The sequence below is a fragment of the Trichomycterus rosablanca genome, chromosome 15, assembly GCF_030014385.1.
Source record: "Trichomycterus rosablanca isolate fTriRos1 chromosome 15, fTriRos1.hap1, whole genome shotgun sequence".
Lineage (NCBI taxonomy): Eukaryota > Metazoa > Chordata > Actinopteri > Siluriformes > Trichomycteridae > Trichomycterus > Trichomycterus rosablanca.
In genome coordinates, this window is record NC_086002.1 from 30,462,508 (window position 1) to 30,489,692 (window position 27,185).

At 42.3% G+C, this 27,185-nt stretch overlaps 1 protein-coding gene and 1 pseudogene across 1 annotated transcript; both read right to left on the minus strand.

Annotated features, from left to right (window-relative positions):
• LOC134328691 (NACHT, LRR and PYD domains-containing protein 3-like) overlaps positions 1 to 27,185 on the minus strand; it is a 1,194,473-nt pseudogene that overhangs the window by 468,102 nt on the left and 699,186 nt on the right.
• On the minus strand, positions 13,079 to 20,949 carry LOC134329607 (sodium/potassium-transporting ATPase subunit alpha-1-like). The gene is made up of 22 exons (XM_063010884.1): positions 20,938 to 20,949; positions 20,757 to 20,858; positions 20,625 to 20,684; positions 19,715 to 19,918; positions 19,524 to 19,637; positions 19,307 to 19,441; positions 19,116 to 19,233; positions 18,774 to 19,042; positions 18,309 to 18,617; positions 18,087 to 18,221; positions 17,802 to 18,000; positions 17,458 to 17,633; positions 17,242 to 17,378; positions 16,998 to 17,148; positions 16,703 to 16,871; positions 16,472 to 16,626; positions 14,850 to 14,973; positions 14,630 to 14,775; positions 14,416 to 14,546; positions 14,197 to 14,298; positions 13,247 to 13,338; positions 13,079 to 13,155 (listed from the first exon to the last, which is right to left on the minus strand). The coding sequence occupies exons 1-22, from the start codon at positions 20,947 to 20,949 to the stop codon at positions 13,127 to 13,129; spliced, it is 3,069 nt and encodes a 1,022-aa protein (XP_062866954.1). The 3' UTR covers positions 13,079 to 13,126.

Here is a 27,185-nt window from a genome sequence, read left to right on the forward strand (position 1 = left end):
AAGTGCTCGGTGGGTGTAGCCAAATACAAAAACATCCGCAGCCCACAACGGAGAAAGAGGATAGAAACGGGGTAGCGCAGAATTAAGAACCGGTTTCAGACCGGCTGTGACAACCAAGTTCTCGTAAAGAAAGGAAAGAGACAAAACATGAGTACACCCAAACTATCTACTGGCACAGTGCCCTGGTGGAGACTAGCTGGCGTACTCTTTGGATCTAGTTAGCTCACTTGGTTTTTACCAGCGGTCTGGGTTGTCTGGAGTTAGTTTTGTTATTTATGCCAAGGCACTCGTCCTTGATTCTCTAGAGTGCAGTAAACCCACCACCACTGGTGCCCAGAATCAGCTCGGTGTTGAATCTACCTGCTTGCCAGTCCTCACCACTGATCCTTACCTTAGATAGGAAGGCCAACTAAAAATCGGTGTTCCAATTTGTCCCAAAGGTCTTCATCGGGGTTAAGTTCAGGGCTCTGAGAGAGCCTTTGGTGTCCCTTCTTACCAAACTTTACACCAGGCATAACATTATGAGCACTGACAGGTGACGTAAAGAACACTGATGAAGAACTCTTCATCACGGCACATGTTAGTGGGGGGGATGTATCAGGCAGCGAGTGAACATTTTATCCTCAAAGTTGATGTTAGAAGCAGGATTTGGGCGAGTTTGACGAGGGCCAGATTGTGATGGCTAGACGACCGGGTCAGAGCATCTCCAAACCTGCAGCTCTTGTGGGGTGTTCCCGGTCTGCAGTGGTCCAAGGAAGGAAAAGTGGTAAACCGGCAACAGGGTCATGGGCGGCCAGGGCTCGTTGATGCACGTGGGGAGCGAAGGAACATTAAAACCACCTCCTTGTTTCTGCACTCACTGTCCATTTGATCAGCTCCACTTACCATATAGAAGCACTTTGTAGTTCTACAATTACTGACTGTAGTTCATCTGTTTCTCGGCATGCTTTGTTACCCCCCTTTCGTGCTGTTCTTCAATGGTCAGGACCCCCACAGGACCAATTCAGAGCAGGTATTATTTAGGTGATGGATCATTTTCAGCACTGCACTGACACTGACATGGTGGTGGTGTGTTAGTGTGTGTTGTGCTGGTATAAGTGGATCAGAGTTTTTAAACACCTGACTGTCACTGCTGGACTGAGAATAGTCCACCAACCAAAAACATCCAGCCAACAGCGCCCCGTGGGCAGTGTCCTGTGACCACTAATAAAGGTCTAGAAGATGACCGACTCAAACACCAGCAATAGATGAGATGAGCGATCGTCTCTGACTTTACATCTACAAGGTGGACCGACTAGGTAGGAGTGTCTAATAGAGTGGACAGTGAGTGGACACACTCATACCAGCACAACACACACTAACACACCACCACCATGTCAGTGTCACTGCAGTGCTGAGAATGATCCACCACCTAAATAATAACCTGACCATTGAAGAACAGCATGAATGCATGTAGAGAAACAGATGGACTACAGTCAGTAATTGTAGAAGTACAAAGTGCTTCTATATGGTAAGTGGAGCTGGACAGTGAGTGTGGTTTTGATGTTATGGCTGATAGAATTATATACTTCCAATTTTAGGCAACAGAGGGAGGGATCTTCCTTGTTCCAGCAGAACCGTACCCCCTGGGTACAAAACAAACCCTTCATTTTTGGCATGCAGGGACTCAAGTGGCTGGCCAACCCAAAATACCTTTAATGTATTTAATTTTCCTTTTTGATGATCTAATATTTGGGACATTATTTCTACCTCTTGAATCGATGTGCTTGTATTAGGAAACAACCGCAGTATACACTACAAACGTCTACCATGAGGGCGAGCTGTTTACAGGAATCTTCCAGGTATTTTGGGCTGAGACTTTGTTTTACCTTAAACCATCCTGGTTTCCACGATGGACGGACACGTTCCTGGAATCCGCTCTGATTATTCTGTAGGTACAACCCCAAATCAGAAAAAGTTGGGACAGTATGTTACAGTTTTTTACATTTAGTTTGACTTTTATTTGATGTCAGACAGGATGAACCTGAGATATTTCATGTTTTATCTGCTCAACTTCATTTCATTTATTAATAAACATCCATTCCTGCATTTCAGACCGGCAACACATTCCAAAAACAGTTGGGACGGGGGCAATTTAGGGCTGGTAATGAGGTGAAAAAACTCAATAATGATGCGATTCCAACAGGTGATTGTATAGGCCATGAGGTTTAATTCTATTCCCATATATGGGGCAATATGTCTGCGCCCTTGTTGTCAACATGAGCAGTGAAGATGAGTCTTATAGGACCAGAAAACCTTCCAAATCGCCTAAACAGGGTTACAAACAATGTTACATGCATCTCACGTCCATAAAGAAAGAAGACGCAAAGGATTTTACTCGCACGTGGTGTGATACATTCAGAAACAGCGTTAAACGCTGGCTTGGATTGAAGGGTGAGAGCCAGAGGATAGCAGAAACATATAAACATTGTATAAAAGTCGAATATGAGGATATTCCAGAAGATGCTGGATTTTACCCCACTTGCTCCAGGCGTTTCATTGACAAAGAGCGCTTGGATGCGGCCGAGAAACACGTCACACTGTGTCCTGAAGCTCGAGATAGGGATGGAGGCGAGTCTGTGCCATCCTGCACTACGTCAACAAGTGATTGAACGAAGAAACTTAGGTCTAGGTCGGGCTTGCCAGTAGCTTGTGCTGGTCCTGTGCTTCCTGCTTTGTGCATTATATGTAAGAAAACGGAGAAGTACATTACTGTTGCAGGTGAAACGCAAGAAGGACCATCTGTCACAGGCAGAAATGTTTTCAGCAGGTAAGAAAAAAAATACACACACGTTTGAACCTATATATATATATATATATATATATATATATATATACAGTGTATCACAAAAGTGAGTACACCCCTCACATTTCTGCAGATATTTAAGTATATCTTTTCATGGGACAACACTGACAAAATGACACTTTGACACAATGAAAAGTAGTCTGTGTGCAGCTTATATAACAGTGTAAATTTATTCTTCCCTCAAAATAACTCAATATACAGCCATTAATGTCTAAACCACCGGCAACAAAAGTGAGTACACCCCTAAGAGACTACACCCCTAAATGTCCAAATTGAGCACTGCTTGTCATTTTCCCTCCAAAATGTCATGTGATTTGTTAGTGTTACTAGGTCTCAGGTGTGCATAGGGAGCATGTGTGTTCAATTTAGTAGTACAGCTCTCACACTCTCTCATACTGGTCACTGAAAGTTCCAACATGGCACCTCATGGCAAAGAACTCTCTGAGGATCTTAAAAGACGAATTGTTGTGCTACATGAAGATGGCCAAGGCTACAAGAAGATTGCCAACACCCTGAAACTGAGCTGCAGCACAGTGGCCAAGATCATCCAGCGTTTTAAAAGAGCAGGGTCCACTCAGAACAGACCTCGCGTTGGTCGTCCAAAGAAGCTGAGTGCACGTGCTCAGCGTCACATCCAACTGCTGTCTTTGAAAGATAGGCGCAGGAGTGCTGTCAGCATTGCTGCAGAGATTGAAAAGGTGGGGGGTCAGCCTGTCAGTGCTCAGACCATACGCCGCACACTACATCAAATTGGTCTGCATGGCTGTCACCCCAGAATGAAGCCTCTTCTGAAGTCTCTACACAAAAAAGCCCACAAACAGTTTGCTGAAGACATGTCAACAAAGGACATGGATTACTGGAACCATGTCCTATGGTCTGATGAGACCAAGATTAATTTATTTGGTTCAGATGGTCTCAAGCATGTGTGGCGGCAATCAGGTGAGGAGTACAAAGATAAGTGTGTCATGCCTACAGTCAAGCATGGTGGTGGGAATGCCATGGTCTGGGGCTGCATGAGTGCAGCAGGTGTTGGGGAGTTACATTTCATTGAGGGACACATGAACTCCAATATGTACTGTGAAATACTGAAGCAGAGCATGATCCCCTCCCTCCGGAAACTGGGTCGCAGGGCAGTGTTCCAGCATGATAATGACCCCAAACACACCTCTAAGACGACCACTGCTTTATTGAAGAGGCTGAGGGTAAAGGTGATGGACTGGCCAAGCATGTCTCCAGACCTAAACCCAATAGAACATCTTTGGGGCATCCTCAAGCGGAAGGTGGAGGAGCGCAAAGTCTCGAATATCCGCCAGCTCCGTGATGTCGTCATGGAGGAGTGGAAAAGCATTCCAGTGGCAACCTGTGAAGCTCTGGTAAACTCCATGCCCAGGAGAGTTAAGGCAGTTCTGGGAAATAATGGTGGCCACACAAAATATTGACACTTCAGGAACTTTCACTAAGGGGTGTACTCACTTTTGTTGCCGGTGGTTTAGACATTAATGGCTGTATATTGAGTTATTTTGAGGGAAGAATAAATTTACACTGTAATATAAGCTGCACACAGACTACTTTTCATTGTGTCAAAGTGTCATTTTGTCAGTGTTGTCCCATGAAAATATATACTTAAATATCTGCAGAAATGTGAGGGGTGTACTCACTTTTGTGATACACTGTATATATATATATGACACTTTGACACAATGAAAAGTAGCCTGTGTGCAGCTTATATAACAGTGTAAATTTATTCTTCCCTCAAAATAACTCAATATACAGCCATTAATGTCTAAACCACCGGCAACAAAAGTGAGTACACCCCTTAGTGAAAGTTCCTGAAGTGTCAATATTTTGTATGGCCACCATTATTTCCCAGAACTGCCTTAACTCTCCTGGGCATGGAGTTTACCAGAGCTTCACAGGTTGCCACTGGAATGCTTTTCCACTCCTCCATGACGACATCACGGAGCTGGCGGATATTCGAGACTTTGCGCTCCTCCACCTTCCGCTTGAGGATGCCCCAAAGATGTTCTATTGGGTTTAGGTCTGGAGACATGCTTGGCCAGTCCATCACCTTTACCCTCAGCCTCTTCAATAAAGCAGTGGTCGTCTTAGAGGTGTGTTTGGGGTCATTATCATGCTGGAACACTGCCCTGCGACCCAGTTTCCGGAGGGAGGGGATCATGCTCTGCTTCAGTATTTCACAGTACATATTGGAGTTCATGTGTCCCTCAATGAAATGTAACTCCCCAACACCTGCTGCACTCATGCAGCCCCAGACCATGGCATTCCCACCACCATGCTTGACTGTAGGCATGACACACTTATCTTTGTACTCCTCACCTGATTGCCGCCACACATGCTTGAGACCATCTGAACCAAACAAATTAATCTTGGTCTCATCAGACCATAGGACATGGTTCCAGTAATCCATGTCCTTTGTTGACATGTCTTCAGCAAACTGTTTGCGGGCTTTCTTGTGTAGAGACTTCAGAAGAGGCTTCCTTCTGGGGTGACAGCCATGCAGACCAATTTGATGTAGTGTGCGCCGTATGGTCTGAGCACTGACAGGCTGACCCCCCACCTTTTCAATCTCTGCAGCAATGCTGACAGCACTCCTGCGCCTATCTTTCAAAGACAGCAGTTGGATGTGACGCTGAGCACGTGCACTCAGCTTCTTTGGACGACCAACGCGAGGTCTGTTCTGAGTGGACCCTGCTCTTTTAAAACGCTGGATGATCTTGGCCACTGTGCTGCAGCTCAGTTTCAGGGTGTGGGCAATCTTCTTGTAGCCTTGGCCATCTTCATGTAGCGCAACAATTCGTCTTTTAAGATCCTCAGAGAGTTCTTTGCCATGAGGTGCCATGTTGGAACTTTCAGTGACCAGTATGAGAGAGTGTGAGAGCTGTACTACTAAATTGAACACACCTGGTCCCTATGCACACCTGAGACCTAGTAACACTAATGAGTCACATGACATTTTGGAGGGAAAATGACAAGCAGTGCTCAATTTGGACATTTAGGGGTGTAGTCTCTTAGGGGTGTACTCACTTTTGTTGCCGGTGGTTTAGACATTAATGGCTGTATATTGAGTTATTTTGAGGGAAGAATAAATTTACACTGTTATATAAGCTGCACACAGACTACTTTTCATTGTGTCAAAGTGTCATTTTGTCAGTGTTGTCCCATGAAAAGATATACTTAAATATCTGCAGAAATGTGAGGGGTGTACTCACTTTTGTGATACACTGTATATATATATATTAGGGCTGTCAAACGATTAAAAATTTTAATCGCGATTAATCTAAGAATTTCATATAGTTAATCGCGATTAATCGCATTTAAAAAAATCTGTGTAAATGTTATAGAAAACAAGGATTTTTAAGTGAAATGTTACAGTTAAAATGGTGAACACATTTTATGCTAAATGTACTGATGTTAAAAACTGCTGGGACAAGAGAAAACTGTTTTATTCACTCACATACTAGGCAGTAATACTATCCAGTGGTTTAATGGACGTTTCTACACGAACTGAGTGTGTTTAGACTAGGGTGGCCAGATTCATAGTAACAAAAAGGAGGACATTACACCCCAAAAAGCCGGACATCATATTAGGAACAGGGGGACATGCTACTGCAACACACAGAATGAATCCAGAACCCATATAACAGAGTTTTTGACCAATTTAAGCAAGAATTATATAACAAATGACTGTTTTACTCACTAAATGTTGTGTCTTTTCATATTTAGGTCCGTTCATCGCTGCCTCAAAAGTTTACTTTTTGGCATTTTCACCGCGTTCCTGATCATGAGAGCTGAGTGATTGACTCAAGTAGCGGTGTTTACAAAACAGAGAGGGCGGGCGAAATTCAACCACCCAATCACAGACTAGCATTTAGAGGGCGGACCTTCTCCGATTGGCCAGTGGTAGCTCTATAAGGAGTCAAATGAGGCTGTTAAACCAATGATATACAAAGCATTTGTTTCGACATGTACCTGAGCCAATGGTAAATAATATTGATCAAAAATGAAACCAGTTCACTCCAAAAGGAGGATTTTGAAGTGTCCGTCCTAGCGTTACGTGAATGGAGGACTGGCAGCGGTGGCAAGTCCGACATTAAAACGTTTGTTCTACCAGTCAAGTCTCAACATGAACTAGAATTTGCGTTAACGGCACTAATTTTTATAATCGCGTTAAATTGAGATTGCGTTAATGCGTTATTATCGCGTTAACTTCGACAGCCCTAATATATATATATATATATATATATATATATATATATATATATATATATATATATATATATATATATATATACTGTATATACTATTAATAAAAAAGTTACATATTGACCATTAATATAGTGTGCTTGATTTCTTTGATATACACACACACATATACGTGTAACGCTGACAGCCTCTGTGTGCTCTTGTGCTCCTGAGGTGCCACGCCCCCCTCTCCATGAGCACACTGTCTCCTGCCACGCCCCGTTCCTGATTGGATCTTCTGGGCTAATTAGCTCCAGCTGCTCCTAATAAAGGGAGGCAGCTTCTCGAAAGACACTGAGAACTATTCTTCTGAACTGGGTTATGGTGTGGAACTCTGTTTTGGTCTCTGTGTTTAGCTTATGTTACTAGCCGTGTACTTAGTTTGTGTTACTAGCCGTGTACTTAGTTTATGTTACTAGCCGTGTGCTTAGTTTATGTTTAGTTAGCTGTGTTTAGTTTTGTTTAGCCCTGCTTTGTTGGTCTTGTCTTTTGTTATTAATAAATATCCTTTGTTAGTTTTTACATCTCTGCGTTTGTGTCCACCCCTATTGTCTTGTCCCTAGACCCCCTCGTTACAATACGTATATATATATCAGTGGCGATTTCTCTAAGACTGCAAGGGAAGCTCAGCTTCCCCTAAAATGTCAAAAATTAAATGGTCAAATATGTACAGTTGTGTTAACATTTCATTGACTACAAATGCGTTAGAACACGTTCATCTCGAAGACGAGTTCGTTCAGAATCAGCTACTTATCACAAATGGACTGACTCGAACTTCTCATACATTCCCGGAGCGTCGATGCATTTGCCCGCAGAAGCCGAGCGTCTCTTCACTTCAATGGGACTGCATGGAAGGGTTTTTTTCATCGCTTCGAATGGAGCTGTGGGCGGGTCTGGACGCTGAGCTTCTGCAAGATGATTGGAGGATCAGTCGAAAGGCTGAATCCTGTTTTGATTGACAGCTATCACTGGGAGCTTCAGTCCCATCGCGGATTTTGCAAGTGAAGTGGAAAGACAAACTGCAACCCATTTCAGGCCATTTTCTTGAAAAGGAACGGAGGGCAGAATTTATATATAAATAAATTGACAAATTTTATGATGTAGGCCGACAATGAGCTTCCCCTCTTTGAAAGACCAGCAGCCGCCACTGATATATATATATATACAGTGTATCACAAAAGTGAGTACACCCCTCACATTTCTGCAGATATTTAAGTATATATTTTCATGGGACAACACTGACAAAATGACACTTTGACACAATGAAAAGTAGTCTGTGTGCAGCTTATATTACAGTGTAAATTTATTCTTCCCTCAAAATAACTCAATATACAGCCATTAATGTCTAAACCACCGGCAACAAAAGTGAGTACACTCCTTAGTGAAAGTTCCTGAAGTGTCAATATTTTGTGTGGCCACCATTATTTCCCAGAACTGCCTTAACTCTCCTGGGCATGGAGTTTACCAGAGCTTCACAGGTTGCCACTGGAATGCTTTTCCACTCCTCCATGACGACATCACGGAGCTGGCGGATATTCGAGACTTTGCGCTCCTCCACCTTCCGCTTGAGGATGCCCCAAAGATGTTCTATTGGGTTTAGGTCTGGAGACATGCTTGGCCAGTCCATCACCTTTACCCTCAGCCTCTTCAATAAAGCAGTGGTCGTCTTAGAGGTGTGTTTGGGGTCATTATCATGCTGGAACACTGCCCTGCGACCCAGTTTCCGGAGGGAGGGGATCATGCTCTGCTTCAGTATTTCACAGTACATATTGGAGTTCATGTGTCCCTCAATGAAATGTAACTCCCCAACACCTGCTGCACTCATGCAGCCCCAGACCATGGCATTCCCACCACCATGCTTGACTGTAGGCATGACACACTTATCTTTGTACTCCTCACCTGATTGCCGCCACACATGCTTGAGACCATCTGAACCAAATAAATTAATCTTGGTCTCATCAGACCATAGGACATGGTTCCAGTAATCCATGTCCTTTGTTGACATGTCTTCAGCAAACTGTTTGTGGGCTTTTTTGTGTAGAGACTTCAGAAGAGGCTTCATTCTGGGGTGACAGCCATGCAGACCAATTTGATGTAGTGTGCGGCGTATGGTCTGAGCACTGACAGGCTGACCCCCCACCTTTTCAATCTCTGCAGCAATGCTGACAGCACTCCTGCGCCTATCTTTCAAAGACAGCAGTTGGATGTGACGCTGAGCACGTGCACTCAGCTTCTTTGGACGACCAACGCGAGGTCTGTTCTGAGTGGACCCTGCTCTTTTAAAACGCTGGATGATCTTGGCCACTGTGCTGCAGCTCAGTTTCAGGGTGTTGGCAATCTTCTTGTAGCCTTGGCCATCTTCATGTAGCACAACAATTCGTCTTTTAAGATCCTCAGAGAGTTCTTTGCCATGAGGTGCCATGTTGGAACTTTCAGTGACCAGTATGAGAGAGTGTGAGAGCTGTACTACTAAATTGAACACACATGCTCCCTATGCACACCTGAGACCTAGTAACACTAACAAATCACATGACATTTTGGAGGGAAAATGACAAGCAGTGCTCAATTTGGACATTTAGGGGTGTAGTCTCTTAGGGGTGTACTCACTTTTGTTGCCGGTGGTTTAGACATTAATGGCTGTATATTGAGTTATTTTGAGGGAAGAATAAATTTACACTGTTATATAAGCTGCACACAGACTACTTTTCATTGTGTCAAAGTGTCATTTTGTCAGTGTTGTCCCATGAAAAGATATACTTAAATATCTGCAGAAATGTGAGGGGTGTACTCACTTTTGTGATACACTGTATATATATATAGAATATCCAGGATATAGCATCCAGGAGAAGCTGAGTCTGTGATGAGCGAAGGGCCTTGCTCAAGTCCAAAGCTCTACCCACTAGGCTACTGCTGTCCCTAATCAATCAGCCCAAACGTCTTGAGGATGATAGATTAGGGACGTGTCTTGGTTGCTTTTGGTCAAGAGAGACAATTTGCGCATTCTTTGGTGACCTCCTGGACCAGTCGTTGGCGTTGTTTTGGCGTGGCGTGGCGTCCTGGTGTTGTTTTTTGGTCAAGAGATGCCCATTTTCATTCTTAGGTGAGCTGATGGAAGTAAGTTGAGGAAAGTACAAGTCTAAGCCACCAACAGCAAGACCAAACGTATTTGGTCTCAACCAGTCAGAGGATGAAGGACAAAATCAGAGCGATCCTGGACAATCCTTCTGCCAGGCAGTTTGTTTAGTCATTAGAGGTTGAATACTTGAGCTCAGGCAAGCTCAGGTGAGTGTGTGTGTGCAAGCATGCAGTCGGTGGGGACCGAATACTTTTGGTCTTGCAGTTAGTAGCGTCGGACCAGAGTCGCCTCTATTTTCTGAGGGAACTTCAGACCTTTGGCGCGTTCCCGTCCCTCCTGTGGGTTTTCCACCAGTCTGTGGTTGTGGTTGCCAGTTCTCTTTTCTATTGAGCAATGGCATCCCGACCAGTGCTTCCAAGAGACTCAATAAATTATTCAGGAGGCTGGATTCTTTGGAAACTGTTGTTAACTGAAGGACATTTAATGACTTTATAATGATTTTGGACAAAGCCGCCGACCCCCTCCATTCTACAATGAAAGGAACAGAAAGTGTGCCCAGTGACCGGCTAAAAGATTCACGCTGTGCCAAAGAGCGGCACGTGGGGTTGTTTGTTTACCCTCTACAGAGAGCTCAGACCTCTTGTTCCTGGACTGATTAGGATTGTTCTTCTAGAATTTACACCACTTATCCACTAATTGATAACTAACTATTCTAACAATATTTGTATGTATAATAATGTAATAATGTATAAAAATAATAATGTATAATAATAATAATAATAATAATAATGTATAATAATAATGTATATAATAGTAATAATAATAATGTATATAATAATAATAATAATCTATATAATAATAATAATATTGGTGCTTATTATTAATTATTTTACTATAGCAATATTTGTATGTATAATAATGTAATGTATATAATAATAATAACAATAATAACAATAATGTAATAATGTAATAATGTATACAATAATAATAATGTAATAATGTATATAATAATAATATAATTATAATAATGTATATAATAATAATAATAATAATAATAATTGTGCTTATTATTAATTATTTTATTATGACAAACATTTGTATGTATAATAAAGTAATAATGTATATAGTAATAATAATAACAATAATGTAATAATGTATATAATAATTATGTATATAATAATAATAATGTAATAATGTATATAATAATAATGTATATAATAATAATAATAATAATAAAAATGTAAGAATGTATATAATAATAATGTAATAAAGTGTATAATAATAATAATGTATATAACACAAAAAATAATGATAGTGCTTATTATTGATTATTTTATTATAACAATATTTGTAGGCGGCAAAAAAACATTATGTGTCGGAGTCCTGGTAATGATCGACCTCGGGAGTTCGCGAGAGAGAGAGAGAGAGGGAGAGGGAGAGGGAGAGGGAGAGGGAGAGGGAGGGAGAGAGAGAGAGAGAGGGAGAGGGAGAGGGAGAGGGAGGGAGAGAGAGAGAGAGAGAGAGAGAGAGAGAGAGAGAGAGAGAGAGAGAGAGAACGAGAGAACGAGAACAGAGGGTTAGTGCGTTGCTTTCTCCCGGAGAGTTCTCTCCCTCTGCTCTCCATACAGGTCTTTTTATCCTCTCCCCTCTGTGGTGCAGCTGAGCCGTTTATCTGCTGCCAGCCGTGTGTGATCAGCCGGCCCCGCCCTCGGCCTCCATGTTTTGTGGTCCACAACACTGGTGCTGAAGGTTGTTTCGCTTGGGGTTTCAGCTCCTCGGCTAACACTTTGGGGCACTGGCATGGCTCGGCTGTCCTTCGGTGTCGGTTGGCGCGGAGCCTGCCGTCACAGTATATAATAATAATAATAATAATAATAGTGCTTATTATTAATTATTTTATTATAACAATATTTATTATATTATTAATATTTATATATATTTATTATATTATTATTATTATTATTTATTATAACGTATATAATCTGTATAAAGGTGCACAAGTGTCGTTTATTTGTAGATTCGGGCTCGTCTGGGACAATTTAACCGTTTTTGGGACACGGAGGGAGACGTTAGCTGGCGTGCTAGCGGGTTGTGCCACCCTAGCCCGTCAGTTTGAACGGCCTGAGGCTAACTATGTTAGCTTAGTAAGTAAAAACGGTGGTGTCTGCCTGTCTGTCTGTGTGCCTATCTGTCTGTCTGTCTGTCTGTCTGTCTGTCTGTCTGTCTGTCTGTGTGCCTATCTATCAATCTGTCTGTCTGTCTATCTGTCTGTCTGTCTGTGTGCCTATCTATCAATCTGTCTGTCTGTCTGTCTGTCTGTGTGCCTATCTGTCTGTCTGTCTGTCTGTCTGTCTGTCTGTCTGTGTGCCTATCTATCTGTCTGTCTGTCTGTCTGTCTGTGTGCCTATCTATCTGTCTGTCTGTCTGTCTGTGTGCCTATCTATCTATTTATCTGTCTGCCTGTCTGTCTGTCTGTGTGCCTATCTATCTGTCTGTCTGTCTGTCTGTGTGCCTATCTATCTGTCTGTCTGTGTGCCTATCTATCTGTCTGTCTGTCTGTCTGTGTGCCTATCTATCTATCTGTCTGTCTGTCTGTCTGTCTATCTATCTATCTATCTATCTATCTATCTATCTATCTATCTATCTATCTATCTATCATCTGTCTGTCTGTCTGTCTGTCTGTCTGTCTGTCTGTCTGTCTGTCTGTCTATCTATCTATCTGTCTGTCTGTCTGTCTGTCTTTTTATGGCTCGATAATAATAGGTTGTTTGGCAACCTTCGGTAACGAAACACACTCATACAAGCTGAATTAAAATAGAAATATTGAGTTTATTAGTATGTGGACAGTCATTGCAAAGTTTATTTATACACTACATAGGAAAAAAAATCCATATATTTAATTCAGTTGTTAGATGTTTCTGGACATACGAACCCTCCTGGGTTTAGTAGTACGTTTCCTTTTCCACCCAGCCTACAAAAAGAGAAAAAAATAGTTATAAAATTATCGTCAACCTGATCGTGGCTTCGCTATCTAGTACGACCACCGGTGCAGGTTTTCTTACCTCCTGGATTGCGCCGGAGGATGTATCTTCTGGCCTCGTCGTATATGAAGATAATGAACGAGTACGGTAGGGCGCATAACCACCACGACGGCCTGGAAGAGAGAATACTTCAATCAGTATTCGGCCAGTCTTACGTATGGAGAGTCACTTGCCGACCTCCAAGTTCCTCCACTGCTGTGCAGATGCCTCTGGTTGCTAACCAGGGTCCTTACACAGCATTAAAGACTCCTCTTTTTAAAGTGACTAGGGGCCAATTCCGTCTGTGTTCCATAATGTAAGGGTCTGATAGTGTTCCCAACAGTTGCTGGCATGGCAGGAATGTTCTAGAATGACTGACCCCACGCCTGTCTTGTGCCTCTGGGGATCTGGATGGTGTCCGAGGAGCCTGACACAGCCCCTACTTGTTCGCCACCAAAGGGCCCCCCCTCCCCCCTGCGAGTGAGGCCAGTCTCACGTATGGAGAGTCACTCGCCTATCTCCACGTTCCTCCACTTCTGTGCAGACGCCACTGGTTACTAACCAGGGTCCTCACACAGCGTCGAGGACTCCTCTTTTTAGAGTGACTAGGGGCCAATTCCGTCTGCTGCTTAGGAGGCGCCCAGCCGACCGATAGCAGAGCTGAGATTTGAACTCAAAAGAGTGTTCCACATCACGTTAGGGTCTGTCAGTGTTCCCAACAGTTGTTGACATGGCAGGAATGTTCTAGAATGACCGACCCAACGCCTGTCCTCTGCCTCTGGGGACCTCGGTTGTACTTTGGTGAATTCGCGAGTGAGGCCAGTCTCACGTATGGAGAGCCACTCGCCGACCTACAAGTTCCTCCACTTCTGTACAGGTGCCTAAGGATTCAAACTCGGAATGTTCTCAACCCTCCCCCTGACCCCACGCCCGCTCCCCCAGTATCCAATTCACTTCTATGGTTCTACTGTTATAGACAGTAATACACCTACCTGAGGGGGTACATTCTAAGGGCGACATCCATGCCCGGGCAATACGACAGGAAGGAAGCTAGAGCTGTTTCCTCAAACAGACCAAAAATAAGTATTTTGTTCCTGGAACACAAGGTGAGGAGATGATGAGTATAATTAAATAATAATAATAATAAACAATAGCACAACATTAGCAGAGCCGTGACTCTCCATATGTGAGACTGGCCACACTCTTCATACTTCATTTTTTGCTTCATGATGGAATTCATCCTGGTCTTGCAGATAATCAAGTCAGCCCACTGGACTATGACGATGCTGACGAAGAACGCCGTCTGACACGTGTACTCCACGATCTTCCGACTTTCGTACGTCTGCAAGAAAAAATATTGATCGTAAATATTAATCCGGGAAAAATCCATTCCAGTTTGTTCGGGACTCATCCGAAAGGGCGTACCCATTGCTGCCCGTAGCTGTCCTCCAGTTCGTTGAAATGCTTATCGTCCCAGTCGATACGCAGCCCTATCAGGTACGAGGGCAGGAATCCGTTTTCGGCCAGGATGACGAAGTAGGTGAAGAATCCTGCCGTCGCTTGGATCATTCCTGAAAAAAAAAGGACATTACTGACAGTACGTTTTAACACTTGGTTTGAGCAAACGGGTTCAAATGGTACCTACCGATCTGCCCGTAGGCCATGCTGATGAGTCGTTCGTTGACCAGCTTGTCTTTCTGGGGGTTCCTCGGCTGTCTCTTCATGATGTCACTTTCGGCAGTTTCGTAGGCCAAAGAAATAGCGGGTACCTGCAAATATAAATCAAATCGATAGGTTAGGTAGGTAGATAATGCAGGGTTTAGTCTGGTTGAGCGCACCTAGCTAGTGCTAGCTGTAAATTAGTTTAAATTGGTTGTTTTTAGGAGGAATAAATATACAAAACATGAGAAATGCCCTAACCCTAACCCTAACCTATCCCCTTAGCCTAGGGCCCTAACCCTAACCTGTCCTTTCAATCCAAGGTCCTAATCCTAACCCCTTAACCCTAGGGTCCTAACCTATCCCATTGGTGCAGGGCTCTAACCCTGACCTGTCCCCCTTTTTTGGGGCTCTAACCCTAATCTGTCCCCTTAATCTAAGGACCTAATCCTAACCCCTCAACTCAGGGCCCTAACCCTAACCTATCCCCTTAGCCCAGAGCCCTAACCATAACCTTTCCCCTTTTTAGGGCTCTAACCCTAACCTGTCCCCTTAATCTAGGGACCTAATCCTAACCCCTCAACTCAGGGCCCTAACCCTAACCTGTCCTTTCAATCCAAGGTCCTAATCCTAACCCCTTAACCCTAGGGCCCTAACCCTAACCTATCACCTTGATGCAGGGCTCTAACCCTAACCTTTCCCCCTTTTTTTAGGGCTCTAACCCTAACCTGTCCTTTCAATCCAAGGTCCTAATCCTAACCCCTTAACCCTAGGGCCCTAACCTATCTCTTTGGTGCAGGGCTCTAACCTTAACCTTTCCTCTATTTTTAGGACTCTAACCATAACCTGTCCCCTTAATCTAGGGACCCAATCCTAACCCCTTAAGCCTAGGGCCTTAACCTATCCCCTTAGCCTAGGGCCCTAACCCTAACCTGTCCTTTCAATCCAAGGTCCTAATCCTATCCCCTTAGCCCAGAGCCCTAACCTTTCCCCTATTTTTATGGCTCTAACCCTAACCTTTCCCTAAATTTAGGGCTCTAACCTTAACCTATCCCTTTTATTTAAAGCCCCAACTCTAACTGGTCCCTTTAACTTAAGGCCCTAACTCTTATCCACTACCTTTGTTTAGGACACTAACCTTAACTTGGTAACCCTAATCTTAGGGCCCCTTAATCTTTCTCTTTAGCTTGGGGTCCTAATGTTGGCTTGCCCCCTTGGCCTAGTGCCCTTCCCCAAATCTGTCTTCTGAGCGTCTTTTCTCAATTTTGGCCCTTCCTTTGGCCTGTTGCCTTGATCTCGATTTGTGACCTGGGGTTTGTTTCCTGGGCTCGTTGGCCTAGTTGAACCCGAACCTGAGTAGGACTGGGTGAAATTTACATTTTATATATAAAGGATCAACAATTACTGATGAGCCAGTGCCTAGAAAGGACAAAGGTCTATTTTAAAAACATTAAATATATTAACCCTAACCCTAACCCTAACTCTAACCCTAACCCCAGCATTATTTAATGCATTTGCGCAGGTTAAAATCACTCTAAACTGAAAATGGCAATGCATAGATGCTAATATTGACCTTTTTATTTGCTTACATCAACATACTATCCTTACCATGTCGGTTCCCAAGTCGATACACAGTATAGTAACCGTTCCAAGAGGTAGAGGGATGCCAGCGAGGATGAAGAGCAGGAAAGGTGAAATCTCAGGGATGTTACTAGTCAGGGTGTACGCAATCGATTTCTTCAAGTTGTCGAAGATCAGACGACCTGCAGACATCAGAAGGGTAAGTACGATATTCAGCCCGGATCCAGATTCTAATATCTCGACCTAGATGCGTTTTACCTTCTTCCACGCCGGTCACGATAGATGCGAAGTTGTCGTCCAGGAGGATCATGTCGGCAGCCTGTTTGGAGACGTCGGACCCAGCGATACCCATGGCTACCCCGATGTCGGCTTTCTTTAGGGCGGGAGAGTCGTTCACGCCATCGCCGGTCACGGCCACGATGGCTCCCTGTCCGGGAAAACAGGACACAGATATTGACTTCAACGGTTTACCCTACAGTAAGTCTTGTCAAGCCTACTCTCGGAAGGTCCTACTGTATTCCAACTAGTCCAAATAAGAATCGCTCTACGTTACCTGTCGCTGACAACCTTCGACAATGATGAGTTTCTGCTGGGGGGAAGTTCTGGCAAATACGATTTCCATGTGGTGTCTCAGGACGTCGTCTAACTGTTCCGGACTCATTTCCTTCAACTCTGCACCATGGACTATGCAAGCCTTGGCGTCTCTGTGAACACGGACAGCATTTAGCATCTTATTTCTATATTTAAAACAATAGATAATATAAAAAAATAGAAGCGAACGAGGATGTTAGGTCTACCTAGGGTTGACGTCTCCAACAGGGATGTTAAGACGTGCAGCGATGTCTTCTACGGTCTCGTTGTCTTCGGAGATGATCCCCACACCCTTAGCGATGGCTTTAGCCGTGATTGGATGATCCCCGGTAACCATGATGACCTAAATATCGAATAGTAGGGCTGTGAGTATGTATAGAACAATTATAAACAAAATACACCTCGATGTACCTTAGATATACCTTAATTCCGGCGCTCCTGCACTTAGCGACGGCGTCCGGCACGGCAGCACGAGGAGGATCGATCATGGACATCAAGCCAACAAAACACAGGTTCGAAGTGGGGAAATTGACCTCGTCTGTGTCGAACGCAAAGCCCTCTGGGAACTGGTCGTCGGGGAGATTAAACTGGCAGAAACCTGCAACAGATGCACAGTACGTTCATTCACCGTACGTCTGTCTTACTACCCCTTCATCCAAGGACCCAACTGTAGCAGTGGCTAGGCTTGAACCAGCAACCTTCTGCTCACTAGTCCAGTACCACTAGATACTGGTAGGCTTAACCACTAAGCACAGAATCCACTCACCTAACACTCTCTCTCCGAGGCTCCCAAGCTTCACGTAGGCGTTCTGGAAAGCGTCTTTAACATCTTTGTCCAGCGGCTGCTCCTTTCCCTGAATCATAACAGTTGAGCACTGGTCCAGGATCCTTTCAGGAGCCCCCTTCATCAGCAGGATGTGCCGAGTCTCCGGGTTCGAGGTGACCGGGTTCTTGTGGATGGAGAGCTAACGAACGATGCATAGACTTGCGTTAGAGTTACTGAGAGTTACTGCGCATCGCATAAGTTTTTCGGAACACTAAACCTAAGTACCTGGTACTTGTTGGTGGAATTGAAGGGGATCTCGGCCAGCTTCGGACTCTTGTCTCTCATCTCGATGACCGAACCGCAGCAGAGTTCGATGCATTTGAGCAGAGCGGATTCCGATGCGTCGCCAGCCGTGTCTCTCTATGAAGTACAAGTTCGACACGAATGTCAATCGAGAGTCGATACAAATGCCTAAAAAAATTGAACAACCTGAATGACCGGACTAACCTTAAGGATAGGCACTTTGCTCTGGTCACCGAGGAAGACGGCGCGGTTGCACAGGCCGGCCACACGAGCGAGCGCAGACCATGTAGGGGAGCTTCTGTCGAAAGAGGTTCCGCTCTGGTCCTCGGTGGTATCGGCTTCGTGGATCTGACAGTCGAACCACATGTGAGCCACGGTCATCCGATTCTGGGTCAGGGTCCCGGTCTTGTCCGAGCAGATGGTGGAGGTGGAGCCGAGGGTCTCGACGGCTTCCAGGTTCTTCACCAGGCAGTTCTTCTTAGCCATACGCTTTGCAGTTAGAGTCAGACAGACCTATAAAACATGATGACTGTTATACTGGTTCAGTTCTACGTAGATGAGCAGAAGCACAACCTCGCTCAATGATCTAACAACCTTCTGATCGCTAGACCAGTACTTCAAGCGCTTGGCTACCTTCTGGGACTTTAATAAGCAAGACTCTCGACCTACCGTAACCGTCGCAAGGAGCCCCTCCGGAACGTTGGCGACGATGATCCCGATGAGGAAGATCACAGCTTCCAGCCATCCGTACCCGAGGATGAGGGACAAGACGAAGAAGGACACGCCAAGAAAAACGGCCACCCCGGTGATGATGTGGATGAAGTGCTCGATCTCCTTGGCGATGGGAGTCTGTCCTCCCTCGAGGCTCGAGGCCAGGATAGCGATGCGACCCATCACGGTGTGGTCGCCGGTGTTGATCACGATGCCTCTGGCGGTACCTTAAAAGTAGGTTTTATTTCAGTAGTGCGTTTTAATGCTTGTTTTATGGACCAGATTTGTGTGGACGTTTACCTTCTAGGCAGTTCGTGGAGAAGAAGACGATGTTCCTGGTCTCTAGGGGGTTTTCATTTGAGAAGTCGGGGGTGCGAGTTTGGGGCTCGGATTCGCCAGTTAAAGACGAGTTGTCCACCTGCAAGGACGGGAACGTTTTGCTTCCACCTCTACAATGACCTGTTTGACTTTGGAATATTCGCTAGATGTACCTTGCACCCGTGAGCGGAGATGATGCGCAGATCAGCAGGAATCCTGTCACCACCCTTGATCTCCACCAAGTCTCCAACGACCACTCCCTCGGCATTGATGCTGTTCCTCTCTCCGTCCCGTATCACCAGAGCTTGCTACATGAAGACCACAATTAACCCGAGAACTAGGATGCAGAATTGTTTGATTACATTGACGCAAATTTACATCCTCCCTTACATGAGGAACCAGGTTCTTGAAGGAGTCCATGATCTTCGAGCTCTTGGCTTCTTGGTAGTATGAAAAGCAGCCGGTTATCAAGACCACCGCAGCAAGGACGATACCCAGGTACAGCTATCAAAGACAAGACAGATTTTAAACCTTCTGAACCTTCTAAACATCCGCTGAATCTCTATGAGATCATTCCTTACGTTATCGTTTTCCGGTTCGTTCTCGGTCGTGATCTGGATCGTGAACGCCAAGAAGCAAAGAAAAGCGCCAATCCACAGTAGAGTGCAGAACCCGCCGAAGAGCTGCTTGCAGAACTTGACCCATTCTGGAGTGGAAGGAGGGGGCGTGAGGGCGTTGGGTCCGTCGCGTTCGAGGATCTCCCTAGCGCGGGAACTGGATAAGCCCTTGGCGAAATAGACAATGGGGTAAATTAGTGTTAGTGTTGTTTTAGTTGTAGTAGGAGAGCCTACAATTGGGTTTATTTAGCAGTTACAATACTGGACTATCAGTATCAGAATCAGAAGGTTGCCTGTTTAAAGCTACCGGGTCCCTAATACCTCAATCAAATTTCTTTTAAGGTACCACCAGAGGTATTGTGATAATCACTGGCGACCTCAACGTGATGGGTCGTATCGCTACCCTCGCCTCGAGGGTGGCCAGACTCCAATCGCCAAGGAGATCAAGTCACCACTGTTGGGTCCCTAATACCCTCAATCAAATTTATTTCAAGGTATCATTAGAGGTATTGTGATAAACACCGGCGACCACACTGTGATGGGTCATATTGCTACCCTCGCCTCGAGGGTGGACTGACTCCAATCGCCAAGGAGATCAAGTCGCCACTGTTGGGTCTGGGATACCCTCAATAGAAGGCTCTTAAGTATTGAGTTGTAATTAATTAATTAATTTGAACATGATGCTATTTGTAAATTAAATAATTTTTTAAAATTCATTTAATGTAATTAATTCATCAAAAATAATTATAACATTTTCCCGACATTGTAATAATGTATTTAATAAATTAAAATAATATTGTATTTAGTTATTTAATAATAATAAATTAATAATTTATTAATTTATTTAATTGGAATTTCTTGCTTTTTTACTTACTTTGTTCAGGTCGGTGCCATATTTGCGATGCAGCTCATCAAGAGTCAACTTGTGATCATCCTGCAGAATAAATCCAATAAATAAATGCTTGTTTTTAATCGTAATTAAGTCCATTTACTTGGCGATTCTTACCAGATCGACTTCTTTCTTAAGTTCGTTAATGTCCTTTTTCTTTTTGGTCTTCTTTCCCCTGGGGTCTGAAGTCGCCGCTTGGATATACTTATCATTTCCAGCCTACAGATGGATTAAAAATACATTTTATATATATTAAATATATATATATATGTTTTAATTATATAAATATAGTACTCACGCCGAACCCCATCCTTCAATCCCAATCGGTCGCACGTCACCCAAGTACGGGTTTGTCCGAGCCTCCCTGACCAACCTTTATATCTTTCCAGACTTGCCCGTTCGAGGGGAGGAGGTTCAGATGGAAACCGGGGCATAAACCTACGCCATTATAATTTCGCCGTGGTAACCAAGCGTACAGACCTTCCCAAAACATCTGGGAAGGCGGTTGATGTGTTTGTGGAAACGTTGTTTAGTATTGTAGACACACAAGCCGTCCATACTGGTAGATCGTTTAGACTCGCTAACTATGTTTACGCAGGAATATTCCGAGAAACGCGCTCATGGAATAAACAACATGGAAAAAGTATTCAACCCCATCCCCCTACCCCCCCCCCCCCCCCCCACAAACCAACCAATTTTTGCTATTGTTGCATTTTTTCAGGTCTTCCCACCAATTTGAACAAAACGCATCCCTAAAGCGATCGTTCGATTCGTTCAAATTAGGTCAATAGACAAGACACTGGGCATCCAATGCAAGGCACAAACCACCTGCTGACCACCATGTTTCACTGCTGGTATGATGTTCTCATAGTGGAATGTGGTGGTTGGTGGCTTTACACCAGATGGGGATGGTTACAAAGATCTGGGTTTCTCCAAGAATACAATGACGTCTCATCCAGGAGGTCACGGAAGAACCCAGAGGAACATCTGAAGAACCTCAGGCTTCAGTCACATTAGTTTAGGTCAGTAGACAAGACACTGGGCATCCAATGCAAGGCACAGACCACTGCTGACCACCGTATGTCACTGTTGGTATGATGTTCTCATGGTAGAATGTGTTGGTTAGCGCCTTTGCAGATGCCAGATGTCAAGTTGACTCTTCCCAAAAGTCTTGGGGGTCATCTAGCTGTTAAATCGACCAGTTAACCAAATTCAACTGACAATTGGGTTCAATTTTACCAGACAGCAGGGGATGGTTACAAAGATCTGGGTTTCACCAAAAACACAATGACGTCTCATCCAGTAGGTCACGGTAGAACACAGAGGAACATCTGAAGAACCTCAGGCTTCAGTCGCATCAGTTTAGGTCAGTAGACAAGACACTGACCACCATGTTTCACTATTGGTATGGTGCTCTCATGGAGGAATGTGGTGGTTGGTGGATTTACGCCAGATGGGGAGGGTTACAAAGATCTGGGTTTCTCCAAGAACGCAATGACGTCTCATCCAGGAGGTCACGGAAGAACCCAGAGGAACATCTGAAGAACCTCAGACTTCAGTCGCATCAGTTTAGGTCAGTAGACAAGACACTGGGCATCCAATGCAAGGCACAAACCACTTGCTGACCACCGTATTTCACTGCTGGTATGATGTTCTCATGGTAGAATGTGGTGGTTGGTGGCTTTACGCCAGATGGGGATGGTTACAAAGACCTGGGTTTCTCCAAGAACGCAATGACGTCTCATCCAGGAGGTCACGGAGAAACCCAGAGGAACATTTGAAAAACCTCAGGCTTCAGTCGCATCAGTTTAGGTCAGTAGACAAGACACTGACCACCATGTTTTACTATGGTATGATGTTCTCATGGTGGAATGGGAGTGGAAGTGGTCTGATGTCTACGTACTTGACTCATCAGTTGATAGAATATTATCCCAAAAGTCTTGGGGGGTCATCTTTGGTCAGCAGTGGTTTGTGCCTTGTTAATGTTGATCTAAACTGATTGACTGAAGCCTGAGGTTCCTCAGATGTTCCTCTGGGTTCTTCCGTGACCTCCTGGATGAGTCCCCATTGCGTTCTTGGTGAAACCCAAAGTATTATCATCTACACATTAAATTAATGCTGAATATAAGGAGACTGAACTTAACACCACCACCAAACACCACAGCTGTTCCAGTTGTTTACGCTTGTGACTTGACGTTTTTGACAGCCATTATTGTGGGTGTATTAGACCCCAGTGGAAAAGCACTTACATACCGAAAATATACCGTAAACATCTAGGATGTGGGTGTAATGTTTGTGGACAAATAGTTTCGGTAGGGTATTAGGTTCAGTCCACTCAGTCTGCGGTTATTACAGGACATTGTTTAGCCTTTAATAAAACCGCAATGAACAACTGGCTTCCAAAGTCTATTAAAATATACAACCCCAAATCAGAAAAAGTTGGGACAGTATTAAAAATGCAAATAAAATTAACAAATTTCATTGGTTAATAAACCTCCATTCCTGCATTTCAGGCCTGCAATACATTCCAAAAAACAGTTGGGACTGAATTTCATCAACCACTTTATTCTGGTCAGGGTTGCGGCAGGTCCGGTTCCACCAAGTAACGCTGGGCAGGATTACCCTGAACAGGGTGCCAATCCATTGCAGGGCCTCAAGGATCTCCTTCTCAGACATAGCCAATCATGTCTGTGTGGACACCCGGCCGGCTGATAGCACCGCCGAGATTCGAACCGGAGCCAGGCTAGTGTAATAGACGACTGCACCACCCAAGCACCATTATTATTATTATTATTATTGTTTTATTATTCTTATTTTTATTATTGTTATTGTTATTTTTATTATTGTTATTATTGTTATTTTTATTATTATTATTATTGTATTATTATTTTTATTATTCTTATTTTTTCTTTTTGTTATTATTATTTTTATTATTACTGTTATTATTATTTACAGAAGCGTATTGCTGCTACACAAATAAAATAAAATACCGTCAGTATGTCGTTATAACGAGAAAAGGATGTCGTTTTAACGAGAAAATATGTCGTTATAACGAGAAAGGATGTCGTTTTAACGAGAAAGGATGTCGTTTTAACAAGAAAATATGTCGTTATAACAAGAAACGATGTCGTTAAAACGAGAAAAGGATGTCGTTTTAACGAGAAAATATGTCGTTATAACGAGAAACGATGTCGTTATAACGAGAAACGATGTCGTTATAACGAGAAAATATGTCGTTATAACGAGAAAGGATGTCGTTATAACGAGAAAAGGATGTCATTAAAACGAGAAAAGGATTTCATTTTAACGAGAAAGGATGTCGTTTTAACGAGAAAATATGTCGTTATAATGAGAAAAGGATGTCGTTATAACGAGAAAAGTTCATTACTTTAAATGCTGCATAGCTGACTGCAGCGTATCTGCTGATGGAGAGACAGTTTACACACATGCATGATGCTGTAACTTGTGTAACCTGCAGCTTGTTTTGCCGATCAAGATTCTCCTTCAGGAGCAACAATGTCTAAACTTAGTTTAATATTCAACATCAGTCTGACATTCGGCATTCCGATCTAAATAAGTGCTTCAAAAAACACATAAGACCTTCTTATTTTATGATTTTTTTTACACGAATGAAAATAGTCAACATGCTCCAAAAACAATTTTATGTTAATTTTAAGATTACGTCTATTTATCTAAAGAAAAGTCATAATGAAACCGTTTATCAAACAACCACTTCATCTAGCAAGTTAGGGACCGTCATAAAACTAACGGTGAAACGTAGGAGACATTTACTCTGCACTTATCCAGACTAATAAATCCATTTAAATCTTGTATGATTTGATGAATTAATGTCAAACAATTTTTACACAAACACATCAATGTTTCTCACCTACTACACACACCTTATTTTTGAAATAACATAGTATTTATTTTACATTAAATTTAAACAAAGATCAATAAATCTGGAATAAATGTATATTTCAAATATTCAAATTATATTTTCAAAAATAAAAATCATACAAGAGTTAAATAGATTTATTTGTCTGTATAAGTGCAGAGTAAATGTTTCCTATGTTTCACCGTTAGTTTTATGACGGTTCCTAACTCGTTAGATGAAGTGGTTGTTTGATAAACGGTTTCATTATGACTTTTCTTTAGATAAATAAACGTAATCTTAAAATCAACATAAAATTGTTTTTGTAGTATGTTGACTATTTTCATTCGTGTAAGAAATCATAAAATAAGAAGGTCTTAGGTGTTTTTTGAAGCACTTATTTAGATCGGAATGCCGAATGTCAGACAGATGTTGAATATTAAACTAAGTTTAGACATTGTTGCTCCTGAAGGAGAATCTTGATCGGCACAACAAGCTGCAGGTTACACAAGTTACAGCATCATGCATGTGTGTAAACTGTCTCTCCATCAGCAGATACGCTCCGTCAGCTATGCAGCATTTAAGGTAATGAACTTTTCTCGTTATAACGACATCCTTTTCTCGTTTTAACGACATCCTTTTCTCGTTATACGGTATTTTTTTTTATCTGTGTTGCAGCAATACGCTTCCGTAATTATTATTATAGTTATTATTATTTTAATATTATTATTGTTATTATTGTTGTTGTTATTATTATTATAGTTATTATTATTTTTATATTATTATTATTATTTTTATTATTGTTATTATTATTATTTTTATTATTATTATCACTGTTATTATTATTACTGTAATTATTATTTTTTGTATTATTATTATTATTATAGTTATAGTTATTATTATTTGTATATTATTATTATTATTATTTTTATTATTATTATTACTGTTATTATTATTATTATTACAGTTATTATTATTCCAATATTACTATTATTATTATTATTTTTACAAAATTAAAATAAACTGATGCAGAAAAGCAACTCACAGTATAAAGTTTATTTACCTTAGTAAAAAAAAGCAATTACGTAAATGCATCAGGGTATAAAGATGATTTATGTTTATTTATTTATTTTCCTAAAAAATCCTTTTTGAAATCCGGCCAAAAAGTACATTAGTGGCATCACTTCTTGGTTTGCTTTAGGAAGTTATAAGTCTTAAATATTTCAGGTGGCACACAGAACTGTAGACCAAACGATTTCCTACAATTCTGTTAATGAAGTAAAAGTAAGTAAGTAATTAAAGTTTTAATACAATTGTTTAATCCAATATTCGATATTTCAAAAACAGCAGATGAATAAAAAAGACGATTTTTAAATGTGTATTCTATTTAGAAATCTAGGGTCCAATAAAAAGGACCCACAGCAACCCTGATCAGGATAAAGCAGTGGGAAAAATAGATAATGAATAAATAAAGTCCAACAATTGAGATTATTAATAATAATAATAATAATAATAACAATAATAGTAATAATAATAATAATAATAATAATAATAACAGTAATAATAATAATTATATTAACAGTATCAATAATAATAACAGTAATAATAATACTAACAATAATAATTATAACAGTAATAATAATAATATCATAATAATAACATTAATAATAATAATAATAATAATACAACCCCAAATCAGAAAAAGTTGGGACAGTATGGAAAATGTAAATAAAATAAACACAGAGTTTCTTACATTTACTTTGACTTTATTTGATGTCAGACAGGATGAACCTGAGATATTTCATTTTTCATTTATTAATAAACATCCATTTCAGGCCTGTAACACATTTGCGTTTTCCTTGTTTCCACATTTATGACTTTTAAATTTTTGTAATCAGAATTATTTTGGACAGTTTTTCAGCCACGGTTACGTCTGCAACGTACCAACCAATACGGTCCTGCCGCCATGCTGTTGACGTAGTTGTACACCACCCCCTGACCTGCAACAATTTGTTTTTATCAGTAACATGGAGTGAATGTTGATTAAATAAAATAGTAAATTGTTTCTTGATTGTTGTCACTGACCAACCTGCACTGACTCCTCGTGTCTGAAATGTTTGCACACAAACAGTTCGCTCTCGTCTTCCATGTTTACGGAAGTCTTTGGGTTGGCTGTAAAGAGCTGAACAGTGTTTAAAAATCCCACCAACACTGCTGTACCTGCAGTATTATTATAGATTTATTCTCCAAGCCAAACAAGGATGATGGGTCCACGTTGAAGCTGGTTTCTTCCTTTAATCTGTTCTAGCCACTGTCGCCCTTGGCTTGCTCAACAGGGCGCTTTTGGTCTGTCGGTCCAGGATTCTGTATAGCTGTAAAGTGATTTCTGATATAGACATATAATAATCATTTATTTATATCAGAAATCACCAACAGATGAATGGACAGGCTATGTTGTTAAGTCTGCTAGTCTGTATGACCTAAAGTTGGACCACAACATGAATAAACCATTGGGAATTCAATGGTGCTATTAGGGCAACGTTGATTGGAGGATCTCTAAGACCTTAACCAGTCCTGGAGACACCATTGGGAGCCTGGTTCAGATGTTCCGGCAAACGTACCTGGCCAAGAAAGCCAGAAGATTTGGTCTCGCAGGATGACCCAACCAATGA

Bases quoted from the DNA above. Each gene is read 5' to 3' on its own strand.
- LOC134329607 (XM_063010884.1), bottom strand. The intron at 17,379-17,457 runs GTATATCTAAGG...TTCGATATTTAG, and splicing joins GCAGGAGCGCCGGAATTAAG to GTCATCATGGTTACCGGGGA. The intron at 17,149-17,241 runs GTAGACCTAACA...CCGTGTTCACAG, and splicing joins GTTGGAGACGTCAACCCTAG to AGACGCCAAGGCTTGCATAG.